Source organism: Anarhichas minor, unplaced genomic scaffold (assembly GCF_050575085.1).
Source record: "Anarhichas minor isolate MPS153535 unplaced genomic scaffold, ASM5057508v1 ptg000018l, whole genome shotgun sequence".
NCBI classification, from domain to species: Eukaryota; Metazoa; Chordata; class Actinopteri; order Perciformes; family Anarhichadidae; genus Anarhichas; species Anarhichas minor.
Genome location: NW_027466464.1, coordinates 11,767,928 through 11,783,720, shown reverse-complemented (window position 1 = coordinate 11,783,720; position 15,793 = coordinate 11,767,928). Strand labels below are relative to the sequence as shown.

Genomic DNA, 15,793 nt, shown 5'->3' with positions numbered 1-15,793 from the left:
AATTGTAGTTTAATGCAGATATGCGAGTAATTAAGTCCTCCTTTCTGCACAAGTCATGTGATTGGAGGCTTTGTCCACGCTTTTCTTAGTCACAAAACCTGAACTTAAAAACCATGACGTTTTCCCGGTGTGCGCACCGGCGCTGCGCTGCGCTCCTCTCTCTCCAACAGTCCGGAGCGCTTGCACACTGCGGACTTTTGCCCTCCGACTCTGATAGGTGAAGATAAGCCAAACGGCATTAAAGCAGCGCAAACATGTTTTCACCAAAGTTGCCTAAAAAGCCGTCCAAGTATGTCTCCAAGTCGTCGCGCGGCGCGGTGGATCAGATCTGTATGGTCGACTGTGGCTGTAAGCCGGACTGCACCTGTAGCGTCCACTCGGCCGGCAGCAGGAGACACTGCGCGCCCGAGTATAAGGTAGGCCTCCAGGGAGCATGCGGTCCATCTGCAGCGGAGGTTCCACTTTACTTCAGAAGTTGTGTTGGTACAGACCCACATGTGTTTGGTTCAGTTTCATTTGGCACATCAGAACAGCACCAGTGGAGATCTTTAGGTGAGTTTCTGTTCAGAAGCTCAGAGCTGCAATCATACAGAAGTGGAAAGTAGAAGCACAAATGTATACTTCTACAATCAGAGGTAAATATGTATCCCACAGCTTTGGCTAGAAATTACTTTGAAAATTATGTTTATACTGTGAAAAATGTTCATTCATTTCTACAATATGAAGCATTTTTGTAGATTTGTTGATTGTCTGTTAAATGCATTAAGTATTAATCCAGTAAAGCTGTGATAGTGTAGCACTCACATGGACCATGTCCTGTATTATGATGCATTAGTGCTTTTGATACTTAAAGTATACTTTGCCAATATGTATTTAGGCTGTAAGTGCACATTTTGAGTGCAAGACATTTACTTGTAAAGTATTTATAGATTGCAGTATTGCTAGTTTTACTTAAAGGAATAAGTTCTTCAGCACTGGGTGATTAATCGATGGACAGAACAAATGTCAATTTTTGGAACAAAAAGTACAATATTTTTCTCTAAAATGTGACAGTAGCATAAAGTGGAAGTACCTCAACATTTCACGTCAGTTCTTGAGTAAGTCTACTTCGTTACCACGACTGGAAAACACACAGTATATTTTATATATATATACACTTATTTTCTCAAATTGTTATTGTGAAATAGCTCTTGGTGACATTTAACAGGTTACAAACCCTCACATGTCGCATCATTTGAGCGATCGTGCGTCTGACAAATGTTTCATTGTCAGGAGGTGAAGGAAGTTTGTGATTACGCTCATGTGTCATCTGTAACATCCAGCTCATGCAGGTGGAATGCTGTTATGCTGTCTGTGCTTTGAACAAAAGCCAAATGAATCATGCAAGTCATTGAATCTCAGACTGGTTTAGGATGACTCGATGAAAGTGTCAAGGGAAATCAAACACACTCGATTGTTACATGAACACATTGACATTGTTCTGTTCACGATAACACAAATGGTTTCTTTTCAAAACTCACTCAGTCCACTTTTACACCAAATCAAACAAACAATCCTAAATTATACTGAACACACACAAACTGTTTCATTTTAGTCCAAATTATGGTTTTTTGTTGTCTGAGAACTTTGTCGTAATCGAAGCAAAACGGTGGTGAATTATCTCAACATTGTTTAAAGTGAGTTTCTGAAAACTAACAATAAATATTAGTTTTCTAAATACATCCCAACGATCATTTTAAAAGTAAAGAGAAGCAGTATTTTTCAATAACCTAATTAAGGACTTACTTTAATGAGGCCTTTCTATTCTAATCGATAGAGAGTTACTGCAATAATATTAGAAGTTCATGTGTTTCTTGTCTTCGTCCTCCACTGACTAAAGACGGCAGGAATTAAAAGATGGTTTATGAAGCCAATTTGTAGCCAATCAATGATGCTGATCTCAGTGTTAACAGGCAGATTATTGCAGTGGAGGGATTTGATTGGTGCTACAGCTGTCCAATCATTAACACCTGCAGGTTGTTTTCTTCCTCATTGATAACATCTAAGATCATATTTATATACAGTTGTCAAAAGGAAAAGTTAAGACAGCGCGGTGTGACGGCAGGTAGACATGATGAAGGTAGGAATCAGTGTTATTACCTGTAAATAAAGTTAATGATACAAATCATTATTATTATTAATAATGATGATTATATCCCATTCCCATAATTGCTTTTTTAGTTAGATTTGATTAGACTTTATTGTAGTTCAACCAAACCAAATGCAGAGATGTATAAAGTACTACTGTACAGAATGAAGAGTTGGACCAGGATACAGTATTTCTGTCTTTGGGACCTCCTGGGACACTTTTAGGCTGAGGCCTGCAGCTTCATGAGTTCCTGTTTCCTCTCATGTCTACAAGATAAACCATAAAATACAGCGGTGTCACTGGGACACAGTTTACACTGTGACGCCATACGAGAGGGTGATGTTTCTGGGAATTGTTTGCCGTGATTCGCTTTCTGTGTGTGAGGTATTGAACTTTGAACAGATGAAAGCACTCATGAGCCCAGAAGTCAACATGCCACTGTTTGTCTTAGTCATTGTCAGGCAGATCTGTAGTCACTGGTGGATCTCATGCGATAGAAGATTAAAGTGATTTGTCATTCTCATAAGGCACTGGCCTCCTAGGGATTGTGGGTCTGAGTCTCATCTGGGGTGCAGCAGAAGTGTGCATGACTTTGCAGACATCCTCTACTTTACTTTAGGCTTTAGAAGTGTGCAGAGGTTTGCAACCATCCTTTTCTGATTTAAAATCCCAACTCCCCACATGTGGCCTTTGGTTACATCAAATCTACTTGTAATTAAGTACCAACTTACAGGTTTTTAATGTGTGTCACTGTGGGGTTTTAAGTCTTAAGATGCATTCCAAATTAAAGTAAAGTAATATGTGACTTCTTTGGCACTTAACTCTGTACCTAAAATATCAAGAATTGACTTCTAAAGGGTAATTTACACATCTGATAAAGAAGCATTTATCATGGAAAACGTAAGCAGCATGAAAGTAAAGTAGAGCTCTCCATGTTGTAGACTTAGTGCTTCAGTTCTGTGAGGGGCCTGTTGCTTTAAGAAGAGTCACGTTGGGAGATTATGTGAAGGACCAGTCATGTGGATTTTAGCTCCAAACCAGCAATGCTGGACTTTTTTTCCTGCTGGACCCCCATTGCAGCTGACAGCCTATTGAGAGGGTGAAAGCATCAAGTGTTACTTGTATCATTTAAATTGACCACCTAATCCTCTTCTAGTTAAACTCCTGCAGTACATTATATAGAAACCAGGTCTGTGTTTTAACAAAGAGATGGCCTCGCTGTGTTTATTCACACAGACATTAAACTCTGCATATGGAAAACTGATGTTTTACCCACAAAGCTTAACTCTCATATCACAGACACATATAGACTCAATGCAAAAAAGCAGTTTTTGAAATCTGAATGAAACTATTTTATGTTATTTGTTTATTTTTTCCTGATTTGATTTTTTCCAGGAATGCATTTATTTGAATGTAAAAGTAAAAACACAAGCATAGATGGGAAGAAAGCAACTGTATAGGCTGACACATATGATGCTGCATTCATTATTTTTAGTCAGAGATGAGACCATATTCTTGTCCAAACACACAAAAAAGTTACAATAGTTAGTTTTTATGATTCTTGCAGACTATTTCCACTGAAATATGATATTCACACAAAATAAACCCCTCACCATCTGCAAAATACACATTCATACAGTTCCTGAGCTTATAGAAGTGAAGCGTACTGACTTTATTTCTCTCATCTTTCCAGGAGAATGGCCTTGACATCGAGAAACAAGGCCTTGACAACTTGGCCTACGAGTATGGGAGTCAGAGCGAGCTCTGCCCTCCACCCAAAACGGCCTCCGGAGCTACTTTTAAACTCCTGGGACTCGGCCCCGAGCACCAGAACCAGGCCATCGAGAGCAGAATCTGCAGCCTGAATGGAGTTCTTGCCGTCAGCTTGTCTTTACCCAGCAGCTTGGCCAAAGTGGACTATGATGCCTCAGTTATCACAACCAAAGACATCGCCCTGGAGCTCCAGAGGCTGGGACTCAACGTGGAGTCAGCGGCGCGGATCAGGGTGGATGGCATGCACTGCCAGTCCTGTGTGCAGTCCATTGAGGGACAGATTGGTCCTCTACCTGGGGTGTCACATATTCAGGTGTCCCTTCAGGATGCTGCAGCGCTGATTGTGTATCAACCTCATCTAGTGACCCAACAGGAGCTGAGAGACAGCATCGAGGAGATGGGTTTTGGTGCCTCTTTATCAGCCGATGATCCATCTGGATCTGATATAAGCTACTGGCAGAGGGACGTATTGAACTCGACTGTAACCATTTGGATTGTAGGGATGACTTGCAACTCTTGCGTGCGGTCCATAGAAGGGAGGATCTCTCAGATGACAGGAGTGCAGTCCATCGCGGTGTCACTGAAGGAGGAAAAGGGAACGGTAAACTTCGACCCCAGTCTGACGGAGCCGGAGCAGCTCAGGGCAGCTATGGAGGACATGGGCTTTGATGCATCGCTTGAAGGTTGGCAGAGATGTTTAAGTTGTGGGTTAATCTCAATCAAACAGAAAATAACAAGAAATATTTTAGTATGAGTGCAGAGGCTTTATTTTGAAATGAAACATGACAATGAGTGTCTCTATGGAACTCTTTATGGAAAACCAGTTTGCAAATGAGGGAAGAAGCATGCAATAATGAGGAGTCAAAAAGTGTGAACAAATATGATCCACATTGCCCGCTGGTACTCAGCTCTTCAGCTCGTTTATCTGACCTAGCAGAGCAGTTGGAACACAAGTAGCATTGAACTGGTTTTTCAGCTCGATGCAGAAAATACATCGACATTCAAGCTATGATCCCCCCCATGAATTATTGTGCATGATGTTAAGATGCATTCAGGAAAACTACGTTATTTATATCCCCTGGTTATGAGCAGAAAGACTTTGATTAAATTCTTTCCAGCACACCTCAACTCAGTTTCCTCTGCTTACCGTGGAAACCAGACAAAGTATGCTTGAGTGCGACATGGAGGGCTCTTACGCCGGCCGGTGCTTTCTTGTTGGATTTAATGATGAAAACAGCTTGCCAAGACGTGGAATTAACTCAGACAGCAGATTAACAGCAGATTCTTTCATGTGTCGTTTGCATTTTTGGCCGTCAAGCTCGACCTGTGGTTAGGTTTTGATCTCTAAGTCAGTAAGAAGCTTAATTCACACCTTCGTATAAAAGTTATGTATCACATCTTGGTTGGTTTATATTGCTTTGCTGATATAAACGGAAGCAGAATATGTCTGTTGTATATGTTATGTGCAAGAGCATGGACGTTAACTCCTGATAGCTTGAAGTCCATAACATTTTAAAGAGTTTTTATACAACACATTTTAATGTAAAAGACTGTCAGACAATTATTATTTTATTGCTTTTTAATGTAAAATCTTAATCACAAAAGTAACAAGTAACTACAGTTGTTGAATAAATGTGAGGGCAAGGAAATATATTGTGATTTATTTATTCTAATTTTAGGAAAAGAACACACCTCCATATGCATAACATCTGAGTAAAAAGGGTCACTTCTTTTGCATTTACATTCATCACAATAGTATTTGGATTGTATTTGGAAATACTCAAGAAAAGTTCCTCATAACTGGACTTCAGTACTTGAGTAATTGTACATAGTTACGTTCCTCTATTAAATTGGGAGAAACTGCAGTATCTATCCAGCAGTTTGTCATTATATTTAAGGATACTGACGCACTACTAATCTACCTTTAAGCATCCTTCTGCCTCTGACTTTGTTCCTCCTTCTACAGAACCTGCATCTGTAAAGACCATCCAGCCTCATGAAAACTCCAGGCCTGTTAGCTCTGGACTTTCTGACCTCTCTGACTTGCAACCGCCCAATAAAGCGGGAGTCAGCAATGGCACCGGATCACAGGCGACCTCTGGAAGCCAGATTAAAGCACAAAAATGCTTCATTTGCGTGACGGGAATGACCTGTGCCTCCTGTGTGGCCAACATTGAGAGGAACCTGCACAAACACAGAGGTAAAGCAAGCTCAGGTGGTGTTATAAAGTGTGTGTTTCAGTTCACACGTGTGATGTTCTGCTTTGACTTCCAGGAATCGTCATGGTGTTGGTGTCACTCATGGCTGGAAAGGCGGAGGTGAAGTATGATTCAGAAGTCCTGGACGCTGCTGCTGTAACTCAGCTCATAGAAGACTTAGGCTTTGGTGCCAAACTGATAGAGGACAATGCAGTAACAGACGGGAAGCTGGACCTCACTGTGAGTCAACTGAGACGAATAAATTACATTTACTGGTTCCTCTGTGTTAAAGATAATACTCGTTATTTAATCCCACCATTCTTCACTCGTAGATAACGGGCATGACATGTGCGTCATGTGTGCACAACATTGAGTCCAAGCTCACCTCCACCAAAGGGATCCTTGGGGCCTCCGTCGCCCTTGCAACCAAGAAAGCCCAGATCCAGTTTGACCCAGAAGTGCTGGGAGCTCGAGATATAATCAAGATCATTCAGGTGATGATCACGTTCCTTGTTTTAACCTCCTCCCCTGTAAAGCAGTGATTTTACAGAATAACCTGGTTTATATGTCTCCTTATCTAGAGTCTTGGGTTCGAGGCCAGTCTGGTGAAGGCGAGCTTCACAAACAACCTCGATCACACCGAAGAAATTCGACAGCAAGTATCTGTTTTTAAAATGTCCTCATTTTGAGACAAAAAGTGTTTTCTTAAAACATCACCTTTAAGGCTTTCAGGAATTTAAAAAAGTGGTTTTGTGCATTCTATAAAATCAGATTTATTTTAAATATATATTCCGTCTGTTTATAGGCATTTTAATTAATGTAAAATCTTAATTAAACCTTGATTAAATAAGTGTAAATTACATCAGAAACGTGTCCTGCATGAGGCAGACTTTATGAAGATAATTCAGAAATTGCAGTGACCCACATCAGAAACCTGGCAGTACAGATGTCATTAACAAAATGGTGCAAAATCACCTCTCATGGGACTCAAATCCACCTTTATTTTTCCAGGTGGAAGAACTCCTTTCTTTTCAGCCTTGTTTTCGGCCTGCCCGTCATGGGCCTCATGGTCTACATGATGGTGATGGACAGTCAGCACCAGGAACATGGAGGCTCCATGCCTGAGGAGCAGAACCTGCTGCCCGGCCTCTCCCTCCTCAACCTGGCCTTCTTCCTGCTCTGTACACCTGTGCAGGTAAGGGGCCGTGTCTGGGGCTGGGACCCCTTTAAGGACTTTAGTTGTTCGGTGCTTCCTTCCTGTAAGAATGGGATTGTTCCCTTTATGCATTAAAGTGTGAGGCCTTTAATCCAATATAAATGCATTCAAAGCATATTCTTAAAATTTGGGTGTGCTGTAAATGGAGCACTCCTTCCTTCTTTACCTCGCAGGAATTTAAAGTAAATTGATACTTTAAAGCACGTCTTAGACTTAGACACTTGATAGCTGCTGGCTCACCAAACTGGTAAATAATCTGCCAACGACTTTTATGAATGATATTACCAAGTATTCCTTCTTTGCTTGTCCTTCAGCAACCGGAAGATTTTGTCTTGAGTTTGTTCTTTTAATCCAAACGTTAAATCTGTTTTTCTTCCCTGCAGATCTTTGGAGGCCGATACTTCTACGTCCAGGCTTATCGTGCGTTGAAACACCGCACAGCCAACATGGACGTGCTCATCGTGTTGGCCACCTCTATTGCCTACATCTACTCCTGTGTGGTCCTCATTGTAGCCATGGCCGAGCGAGCCGGCCAGAGCCCCATCACCTTTTTCGACACTCCACCCATGCTGTTTGTGTTCATCGCGCTGGGCCGATGGCTGGAGCACATTGCAAAAGTAAAAGAACATATTTTCCCTCAAAGTTTCTTTATGTCATTAGTATAACAAAAATGATTTACCCTTGAAATGCGTATTGATAAAACTGCTACATCATATGGCTTATCTAAAGGTGCAATGTCTTTTATTTTGAAACTTCAATATTGTTATGACATCTTGGAAAAACCCTGTTAGTTTGTGGACAAGATAGTTTTTTAGAGTCTATGTTTTACAAGTGGTATTATTGGACTACATTTCCCATAAGCCCTTGCTCTGCCGTCTGACATTTAGAGTAAAACCTCAGAGGCGTTGGCCAAATTAATGTCACTTCAAGCCACTGATGCCACTGTGGTCACTTTGGGACGAGACCACTCCATCATCAGGTGAGACACACCAGATACCGAAAGCATTTTAAGTGTATCACTTTGAGAAGTTAATATACTAGATCTGTAACTGTCACTGCGTTGATGCTTCAGTGAGGAGCAGGTGGTGGTGGAGCTGGTCCAGCGGGGCGACATCGTAAAAGTCGCTCCAGGAGGAAAGTTCCCTGTCGACGGGAGAGTGATTGAGGGAAACTCCATGGCAGATGAGTCCTTGATCACAGGTAGGAGGATGGGACTCCTGACTGCTGAATTTACAGCCTGTTGACAGATAATGCTGGAGGACGTATGAGTCTCTTGGAGAAATGTTCACGACTTTATTATTGTAAAATCAATTTACTTTATTTTTCCAAGTAAAGTTTGCAGCAATCCTACTTCTTTCGTTGTGATGTAAAAGCAGTTATTGCATTTAAAATACTTTAAAATAGACTATTGTTAGTGGATGCATTAGCTGGCACCATTTACCTCCAAGTCATTAACGACATAAAATCTGATTTAGCAGCCTTGAAAAATATGTCGTAATAAAACATCCAAAGAAAACATTAGTTTGTCCTATTTGAGAAGAAGAACTCTTTGATTAAAACATTTATATCTTTTGCCTCTCTTCTTCTATGGTGGTAAGGGGAGCCGATGCCTGTCAGTAAGAAGGTGGGCAGCTTGGTGATTGCCGGCTCCATCAACGCTCACGGGGCTCTTCTGGTGGAGGCCACTCACGTCGGTGCAGACACAACTCTGTCTCAAATCGTTAAATTGGTGGAAGAGGCCCAAACCTCGAAGGTAAGACGCAGTTTGAACTTTATCTTCAGATTTTTGCTATTTCCAAAAGAAAACAAGAAAAATCCATTCACCTATGATAAGGAAATGCTGTTACACAAGGTGAAATACTCTCACAACATGTTTTCAGGCCCCCATCCAGCAGTTTGCAGACAGGCTCAGCGGCTACTTCGTGCCCTTCATAGTTATCATTTCTCTGCTGACACTGATCGCCTGGCTGGCAATCGGGTTTGTCAACTTTGACATTGTGAAGGAGAACTTCCCGGTAGGTGCGCACATATTTTGTTTTTACATGCAAACAAAAGCTTGTTTCATAGAAACAATTGGCATCACTCCAATAACACATTCTTTTCCTCACAGGGTTACAACAAGAACATCTCCAAGGCGGAAGTTATCGTCCGCTTTGCCTTCCAGGCCTCCATCACCGTTCTGTCCATCGCCTGCCCCTGTGCTCTGGGGCTGGCAACCCCGACAGCTGTCATGGTGGGCACTGGGGTCGGAGCTCAGAACGGGATCCTCATTAAAGGAGGCGAGCCGCTGGAGATGGCCCACAAGGCAATGCTCTTTACATCCTGCTTCTGCTGACTGCTGCACACTTTTGTTATTAGCATTTTGATACTTACATTTTATCAGATTGTATTTTGTGTATTTTAAATGCATCGTTAATTTCTTACGCACTATATTTACACGTGACTCATAGCAACCTGCTCTTTTCCAAACAAGACTTAATCTCAAATATCTGTAACCTTTTATTAGGCTGAAATAATACACTATAGAAACTATGAACTATAGATTGCAGGTATTTTTTTGACTCAACACTCTCTAAGATGGTTATTTTTCCCAGCAACAGGTTGCAGGTCTTCAAAGGGATTTTCATGATCTTTTGCCAAAGTTTAAATCTGACAGCGAGAGTGACACAGTCTGTCGAAACATCCAAACAAACTTTTTATCATTCTGGGGATCAGTGAGCTCACAAAACCACTATGAAAATGCAAATTACTGATTGATAACTGCTAAATAAATAGAGCTATATGACTGAATCGTGGAGTGTAGAGTCAGATTCATGACTGTGTCTTTGTGTTTCTCCTCCCTCAGATCAATGTGGTGATGTTTGACAAAACCGGTACGATTACAAACGGCGTGCCTCGGGTGACTCGTGTGCTGGTGTTGTGGGAAATGGCCCGCATGCCCCTGAGGAAGATCCTGGCGGTGGTTGGCACAGCGGAGGCCAGCAGCGAGCACCCGCTGGGCATGGCCGTCACCAAACACTGCAAAGAGGTGACAGAGATGCTCTGTGTTTGTCAGTATTGTGTTTACTACAGCTTTGATAACAGTTCTAACAGTTGATAATCTGTCTGTGTGCTCGTAACAGGAGCTGGCCAGTGACTTGCTGGGCTACTGTCAGGACTTCCAGTCCGTGCCCGGTTGTGGGATCAGCTGCCGGATTTCTAACGTGGAACATCTGCTGCAGCAGCCGAATGAAGAGCGCTTCCTGCTGCCGGGAGCCACAACCGACGAAAGCAGCCTGCTGTCTGCTGCCGAGACCACGTCTGCAGGTCGGTTGGCTTTCAGTGTCTGCGGTTGCGCTCACAATCATGATGTTTGAAGAACAACTTCCCTTTTTGTGCAAGCTCAAATTTGTGCCGTTTGCAAAAACAAATACATACAAGGCCTTTAAACTAGTCAGTTAAAGTTATTCAAGTAAATATCCCCCTCCTTATCATCCTAAACAACACCATGGACCAGGCTGGTAAGATCAAATGTTTAGAGTATGGTGCTATTAATGCAAAAGTCATGGGTTCAATTTCCATACCGGTCAGTTCTTAGCATTTGCTGACTGGCCAGTAGTTCTCATTTAGAAAGGATTTGTACCTAAATAATCTCCTTTAAACACAAGTTTCAAAAGCTCCAAATTAACAAATTAAGTACATCTTAAGTGCTTTGTGGTTTTAGCTTTAATTTTCATACTAATTTTGAAAAATGTACACACCTATAATTATTCATTTAAGGCGTTACTAAGGTTGAGGTTGTGGTTGCAGGGCTCTGAAATACTTTCATGTGAAAATGAATGATATTTGAAATGACTCTTATTCAGTATTCATGTATTTAATAGGGTTACCTTAGATTGGAGGGGTTAAGTATTTACAATTCGTTAGATTTACCAAATAGCATGAAAGTCATTTCTGAATTTACACCTTAATTAAAATGTTTTACCCCAAACCTCTTAAACCTTGCTGATAATCTGTTAAAATACCGTAATATATTACAATCCATTCATTTATCCGTTAATTAGCCACTTAAAGGTGCATTATAATACCTTAATTTAGTCACCAATATCACTAGATATTGAATATAGATTGAACCTATAAATCCTGCTTATAAATTAGTGATTCTTTTGGTTATATACATCTCTAACGTAACTGAAATACAGACTGGTTGAACTTTAAAGGAACAAATTCTGCTAAATGAGCTATTTTACATAAAACACTGTACGTCTTCTTTGCTTCAATGTTCACTTGTTAACTCACAGACATGTCATGTCTTTGCTTCCAGGTGAGCCTCTGTCTTACTCCGTCCTGATTGGGAACAGAGAGTGGATGAGGAGGAACGGCCACCACATCGGAGCAGACGTTGATGCCGCCATGTCCAGCCACGAAACGAAAGGACAGACCGCTATCCTGGTAGCCATAGATGGTGAGGATAAAAATCAAAAAACAACACTGACATTCATTTTCATCTCTTATCTCGCACCTCATGATGTGTTGTGTGTGTGTGTTCTACATAGGTGTGCTGTGTGCCATGTTAGCCATCGCAGACACGGTGAAGGCAGAGTCAGCGTTAGCGGTGCACACGCTCAACAGCATGGGCATCGAGGTGGTGATGATAACAGGAGATAACAGGCGCACTGCGAAAGCCATCGCTGCACAGGTAAAACACATTTATAAAGGATTCTAAAAAATGAGTGTAAAATATGAAATCAAATGTTTTGTTTGATCACAGGTGGGGATCAGAAAGGTGTATGCGGAGGTGCTGCCTTCACATAAGGTGGCAAAAGTGCAGGAGCTGCAGGAACAAGGCCAGCGAGTGGCCATGGTGGGGGATGGCGTCAACGACTCGCCCGCCCTCGCTCGGGCCGACGTCGGCATCGCCATCGGCACAGGTACCGACGTGGCCATCGAGGCGGCCGACATCGTCCTGATTCGAGTAAGTGACACGTTGTGATTGACGGTCTGTGCAGACATACAGTCCTGAAACTGAAGGTTTTCACACTCTGCAGAATAACCTGCTGGACGTGGTGGCCAGCATTGAGCTGTCCAAGAAGACGGTGCGGAGGATAAGGACCAACTTTGTCTTCGCCCTCATCTACAACCTCGTAGGAATACCCATTGCTGCAGGTGAACGCGGATGATCAGCAGCCAAAATATGACTCAGCATCCCCACTATCTGACAAGAAAGAATCAAAAAGCAGAAAAACATATTAATATGGGAAGGACATAAAACTGAAAAGGTAGTAAAACTGAGCTGTTAGCCAGAAAATACTGAGGTCATTAATCCAAACCACAACCTCAAGAAAACATACGAAAAAAGTTAAAGTTACTTTCATTTTGTGTTCACCTTGGCGGTCCCTGTGGACAAAAGTGGTCGTGTTTCCGAGCACCAGAGTCCTCATTTTACTGCAGCAGGGTCAGACGGTCTGCCCCGCTCAGTCCTGGTTCTGGTTCTCCTGTGCCTCCCTGGAGTCTGAGCTGGTATAAGTTTCTGGTGAACCTGCATGCCAAAAGAAAATCTTCTCTCTGATGGTCTCGTTTACTTATGTTGGTCTGATAGAGCCATTCGTATTTCATAACCAGTTTAAAGTTCCTTGTAGTAAAATGTAAAAAAGTAGTAAAATGATTTCACAGGAACAATTGGTTAATACTGGCATCTGGTGGTATCAAAGGAAACATCTGTTTCCAAACAACATGACTTGCAGCTTCTTGGTGAGCTTTAACTGAGTGCTTGTTCTGCTAGGTGTGTTCATGCCTGTTGGCCTGGTGCTCCAACCCTGGATGGGCTCCGGTGCGATGGCTGCCTCGTCCGTCTCCGTGGTTCTGTCGTCTTTACTGCTGAAAATGTGAGTTCATGTGAACCTATAAGTTTGCAGAAGAAGAATAGATGGTTTGCTATTTGTTCATATAAGTTATTATCTGTAATTAGTTGTAGAATTTTTGCCTGTTACCCATATTTTACAGTATGCATTTATTGTATACTATGTATTATAATTGTCTACAACAATCTATATATGCATTCCAGCTACATTCCTTCCCTGTTTTCTTATTTTCTGCTGCAGTGAACTCTCTTCATTACAAGTTTCATCATATTTCATCTCTCTTGAGTTCAGAGGTGAAGATAATAACCATCTGTTCCCTCCAGGTACAAGAAAACCTCGGTGGAGCTGTATGAGGTGCGAGCGCTGGGCCACATGAGGAGCCTTCGGTCGTCGCAGATCAGCACACATGTGGGTCTGGACGACGAAGCTCGGGAGCAGCTGAGCCAAAGCGGCCCCGTCTCACCCGTCCAGGGACCGTCCATTAACTCTGCCCAGGAGCGGGACCGCTACTCCCTCCTGGATTACGAGACTGCAGAGGACCTCAATGTGTTGTAAAGGGAAGAAGGACTGAGATGTCACACATGGTTCTGGTTCTCATGTTAAGGAATTTGTAGTATTTCTATGTATTTATGTAAATAGAGAAGGCTAATTGTGCACAGAAACTCACCTTTAGCGCATGAAGCTAAACCACTGTTATTGTTGGCTCTGAGGACACTGGTTTATAACAAAGAATCAAGCTGCTAACACTTAAATTGAGGCTTTTGCTGAAGCATTGTGTCATTTTCTGCATTTTTTTTTTTCTCACATAAATCAAACTTGCAATGAAAAATGGGTTTGCTTGTGTGAACAAATGCACTTTTACGATATACCTAAGTCAAAGTAAAGCCACGGTGTTTGGATAAGACTGTGTCGGTGTGAGAGTCTCGGGTTATAAATAATATATGAGCAGATAGAGAAAAGTCAACACTTTCTACAACGTGTGTTTGTGCCGGTTTCATTCAACTGCTCTGATTCTGTGCTTTGATTGTAAAAGTGTCCTTCCAGCTAAGAGGGAAATATTTTCCCATGTTGCTGTGTTTTAGGCTCTTATTCTTAAAAGCTACGCACCTAAAGTGCTGCAGTTATTTAAAGATGTGAAGAAGTGGAGGGCAGACTTTCTGGACTTTTCTTGCCAATGTATTTTGAGCCTGGCCAAGGATAATTAATGGAGTAGATTAATCAAATGATTCATGGACCAGAAAGAATAGTTTCACAATACATATATAGGTTTTACGGATATAAATATGACTTTTGTCTTGCTCCCAGCTCATATGAAATATCTTTTTCACAGCAGACATTTTGACATATGAAAGCAGGAAGCTCAAAGTATTATTAACAGTAATGAATTGAATGTCCAGTCGTAATGTTATTAATAATACCCGTGCTTTTCCTGCTCAGCCACGCCAAATTGTCCATTCATAATTCCTCTGTAACACTGACTGTAGACATTAGAAACTGATGTTCTCACACACATCACATTCAGTGCAATCCAAGCCACACAAACTGCTATTTCAGTTAATATTCAATGTATCTTTTTTTGTTATTTTGTTGGTGTTTCCATAGACGTTTTGAAAACTTCAGTTTCAGTTGGAGGGTAATCCAGGGCCTTTGACCTCTTTTAGGGTCACTCACACGGAGCCTCGTTAAGCCCTCCTGGTTGTCAGAGTCACATGAGTCCAGGTGTGAACGGGTGCCTGGGTAGCGATGTGAGTGCAGCTTATTACCTGTAGCACTTTTGTGTTGCACTTTGTCTCTGCATTGTATAGTCTTTGCATTCCTTCTATTTCTACAAGGTCTTTATTGTTGTTTAGTTCTGTGTTGCTAGGTTTGAAAAAACACAGGGATGCAGAGTCGCAGATTAAATGTCTGTTATTTTCTTCTGTTGTCGTCGTGGTGTTTCTGGTTGTTGTTGCTGTTTCGACAAAACTTTTGAGAAGTTTTAAAGCTTTTCTGTTTGTGTTTCACTGGCGATGTGGGGTTGTGGATGGGGTCGGAGAGTAGGTAAATGTTTTTTGAATGAAGATGCCACAGCAAATCCTATCTCGTCTTTCTTTGATTTAGCACTTGTAGAAATCCAGCGGCGTGGATGACTGAGATTCTGTTGCTCTGTTCCTGTCATTGTTATTTGATTCATGAATGTGGATTTGCCTCACCAACTTGTGTTATTCTGAAGGGACAGCTTTTACTGATGTTTTACATTTAATCTAATCTGTACAAAATATTGATTGCAGTCTTTTTTCTCTGTATCGTGTGTGTGTCTGCAAACACAACTTGAGGTTAATAGGGTGTCAAAATGTATTTTACAGCAGTGTTATATGGGGGCACAGCACCCTGGGGAGTCCTTTGCTGGCTCAGCTATGCATCTGTAACTATGCCGCCTGCATCTGAGCGCATCTTTACAAAAATACCCCCAGACACAGTCCGATGGTCAGACATTTGGAAAACGCCCTCTGACAGACGACGACAAGGTGTTAGCTTCATTTATTTATTTATTTTGTTTGAGCATATCTAAGAGAGGGAGAAAACACACAATTTTCAAAAATGTGGTGGTCCGTGCCCTTGACTTTGTCAGCTTGAGGATGCAAATCCTTCGACAACC

General features: G+C 41.8%; 1 protein-coding gene across 1 annotated transcript; it reads left to right on the top strand.

Annotated features, from left to right (window-relative positions):
• Positions 1-45: 45 nt before the first annotated feature.
• atp7b (ATPase copper transporting beta) lies at positions 46-13,710 on the top strand. The gene is made up of 21 exons (XM_076095130.1): positions 46-416; positions 3,822-4,584; positions 5,868-6,101; positions 6,176-6,339; positions 6,432-6,593; positions 6,681-6,754; positions 7,111-7,294; positions 7,699-7,932; positions 8,203-8,294; positions 8,388-8,515; positions 8,914-9,068; positions 9,196-9,330; positions 9,426-9,620; positions 10,161-10,343; positions 10,438-10,621; positions 11,619-11,759; positions 11,851-11,993; positions 12,066-12,269; positions 12,343-12,460; positions 13,077-13,179; positions 13,479-13,710. Exons 1-21 carry the CDS (start codon positions 255-257, stop codon positions 13,708-13,710), a joined length of 3,990 nt encoding a protein of 1,329 aa, XP_075951245.1. The 5' UTR covers positions 46-254.
• The last annotated feature ends 2,083 nt before the right edge of the window (positions 13,711-15,793 follow it).

Coding starts and splice junctions, on each gene's coding strand:
- atp7b (XM_076095130.1), top strand. CDS start 255: ATGTTTTCACCAAAGTTGCCTAAAAAGCCGTCCAAGTATGTCTCCAAG. Junction 417..3,821: donor ACTGCGCGCCCGAGTATAAG/GTAGGCCTCCAG, acceptor TCATCTTTCCAG/GAGAATGGCCTTGACATCGA. Junction 12,270..12,342: donor CCGACATCGTCCTGATTCGA/GTAAGTGACACG, acceptor CACACTCTGCAG/AATAACCTGCTGGACGTGGT.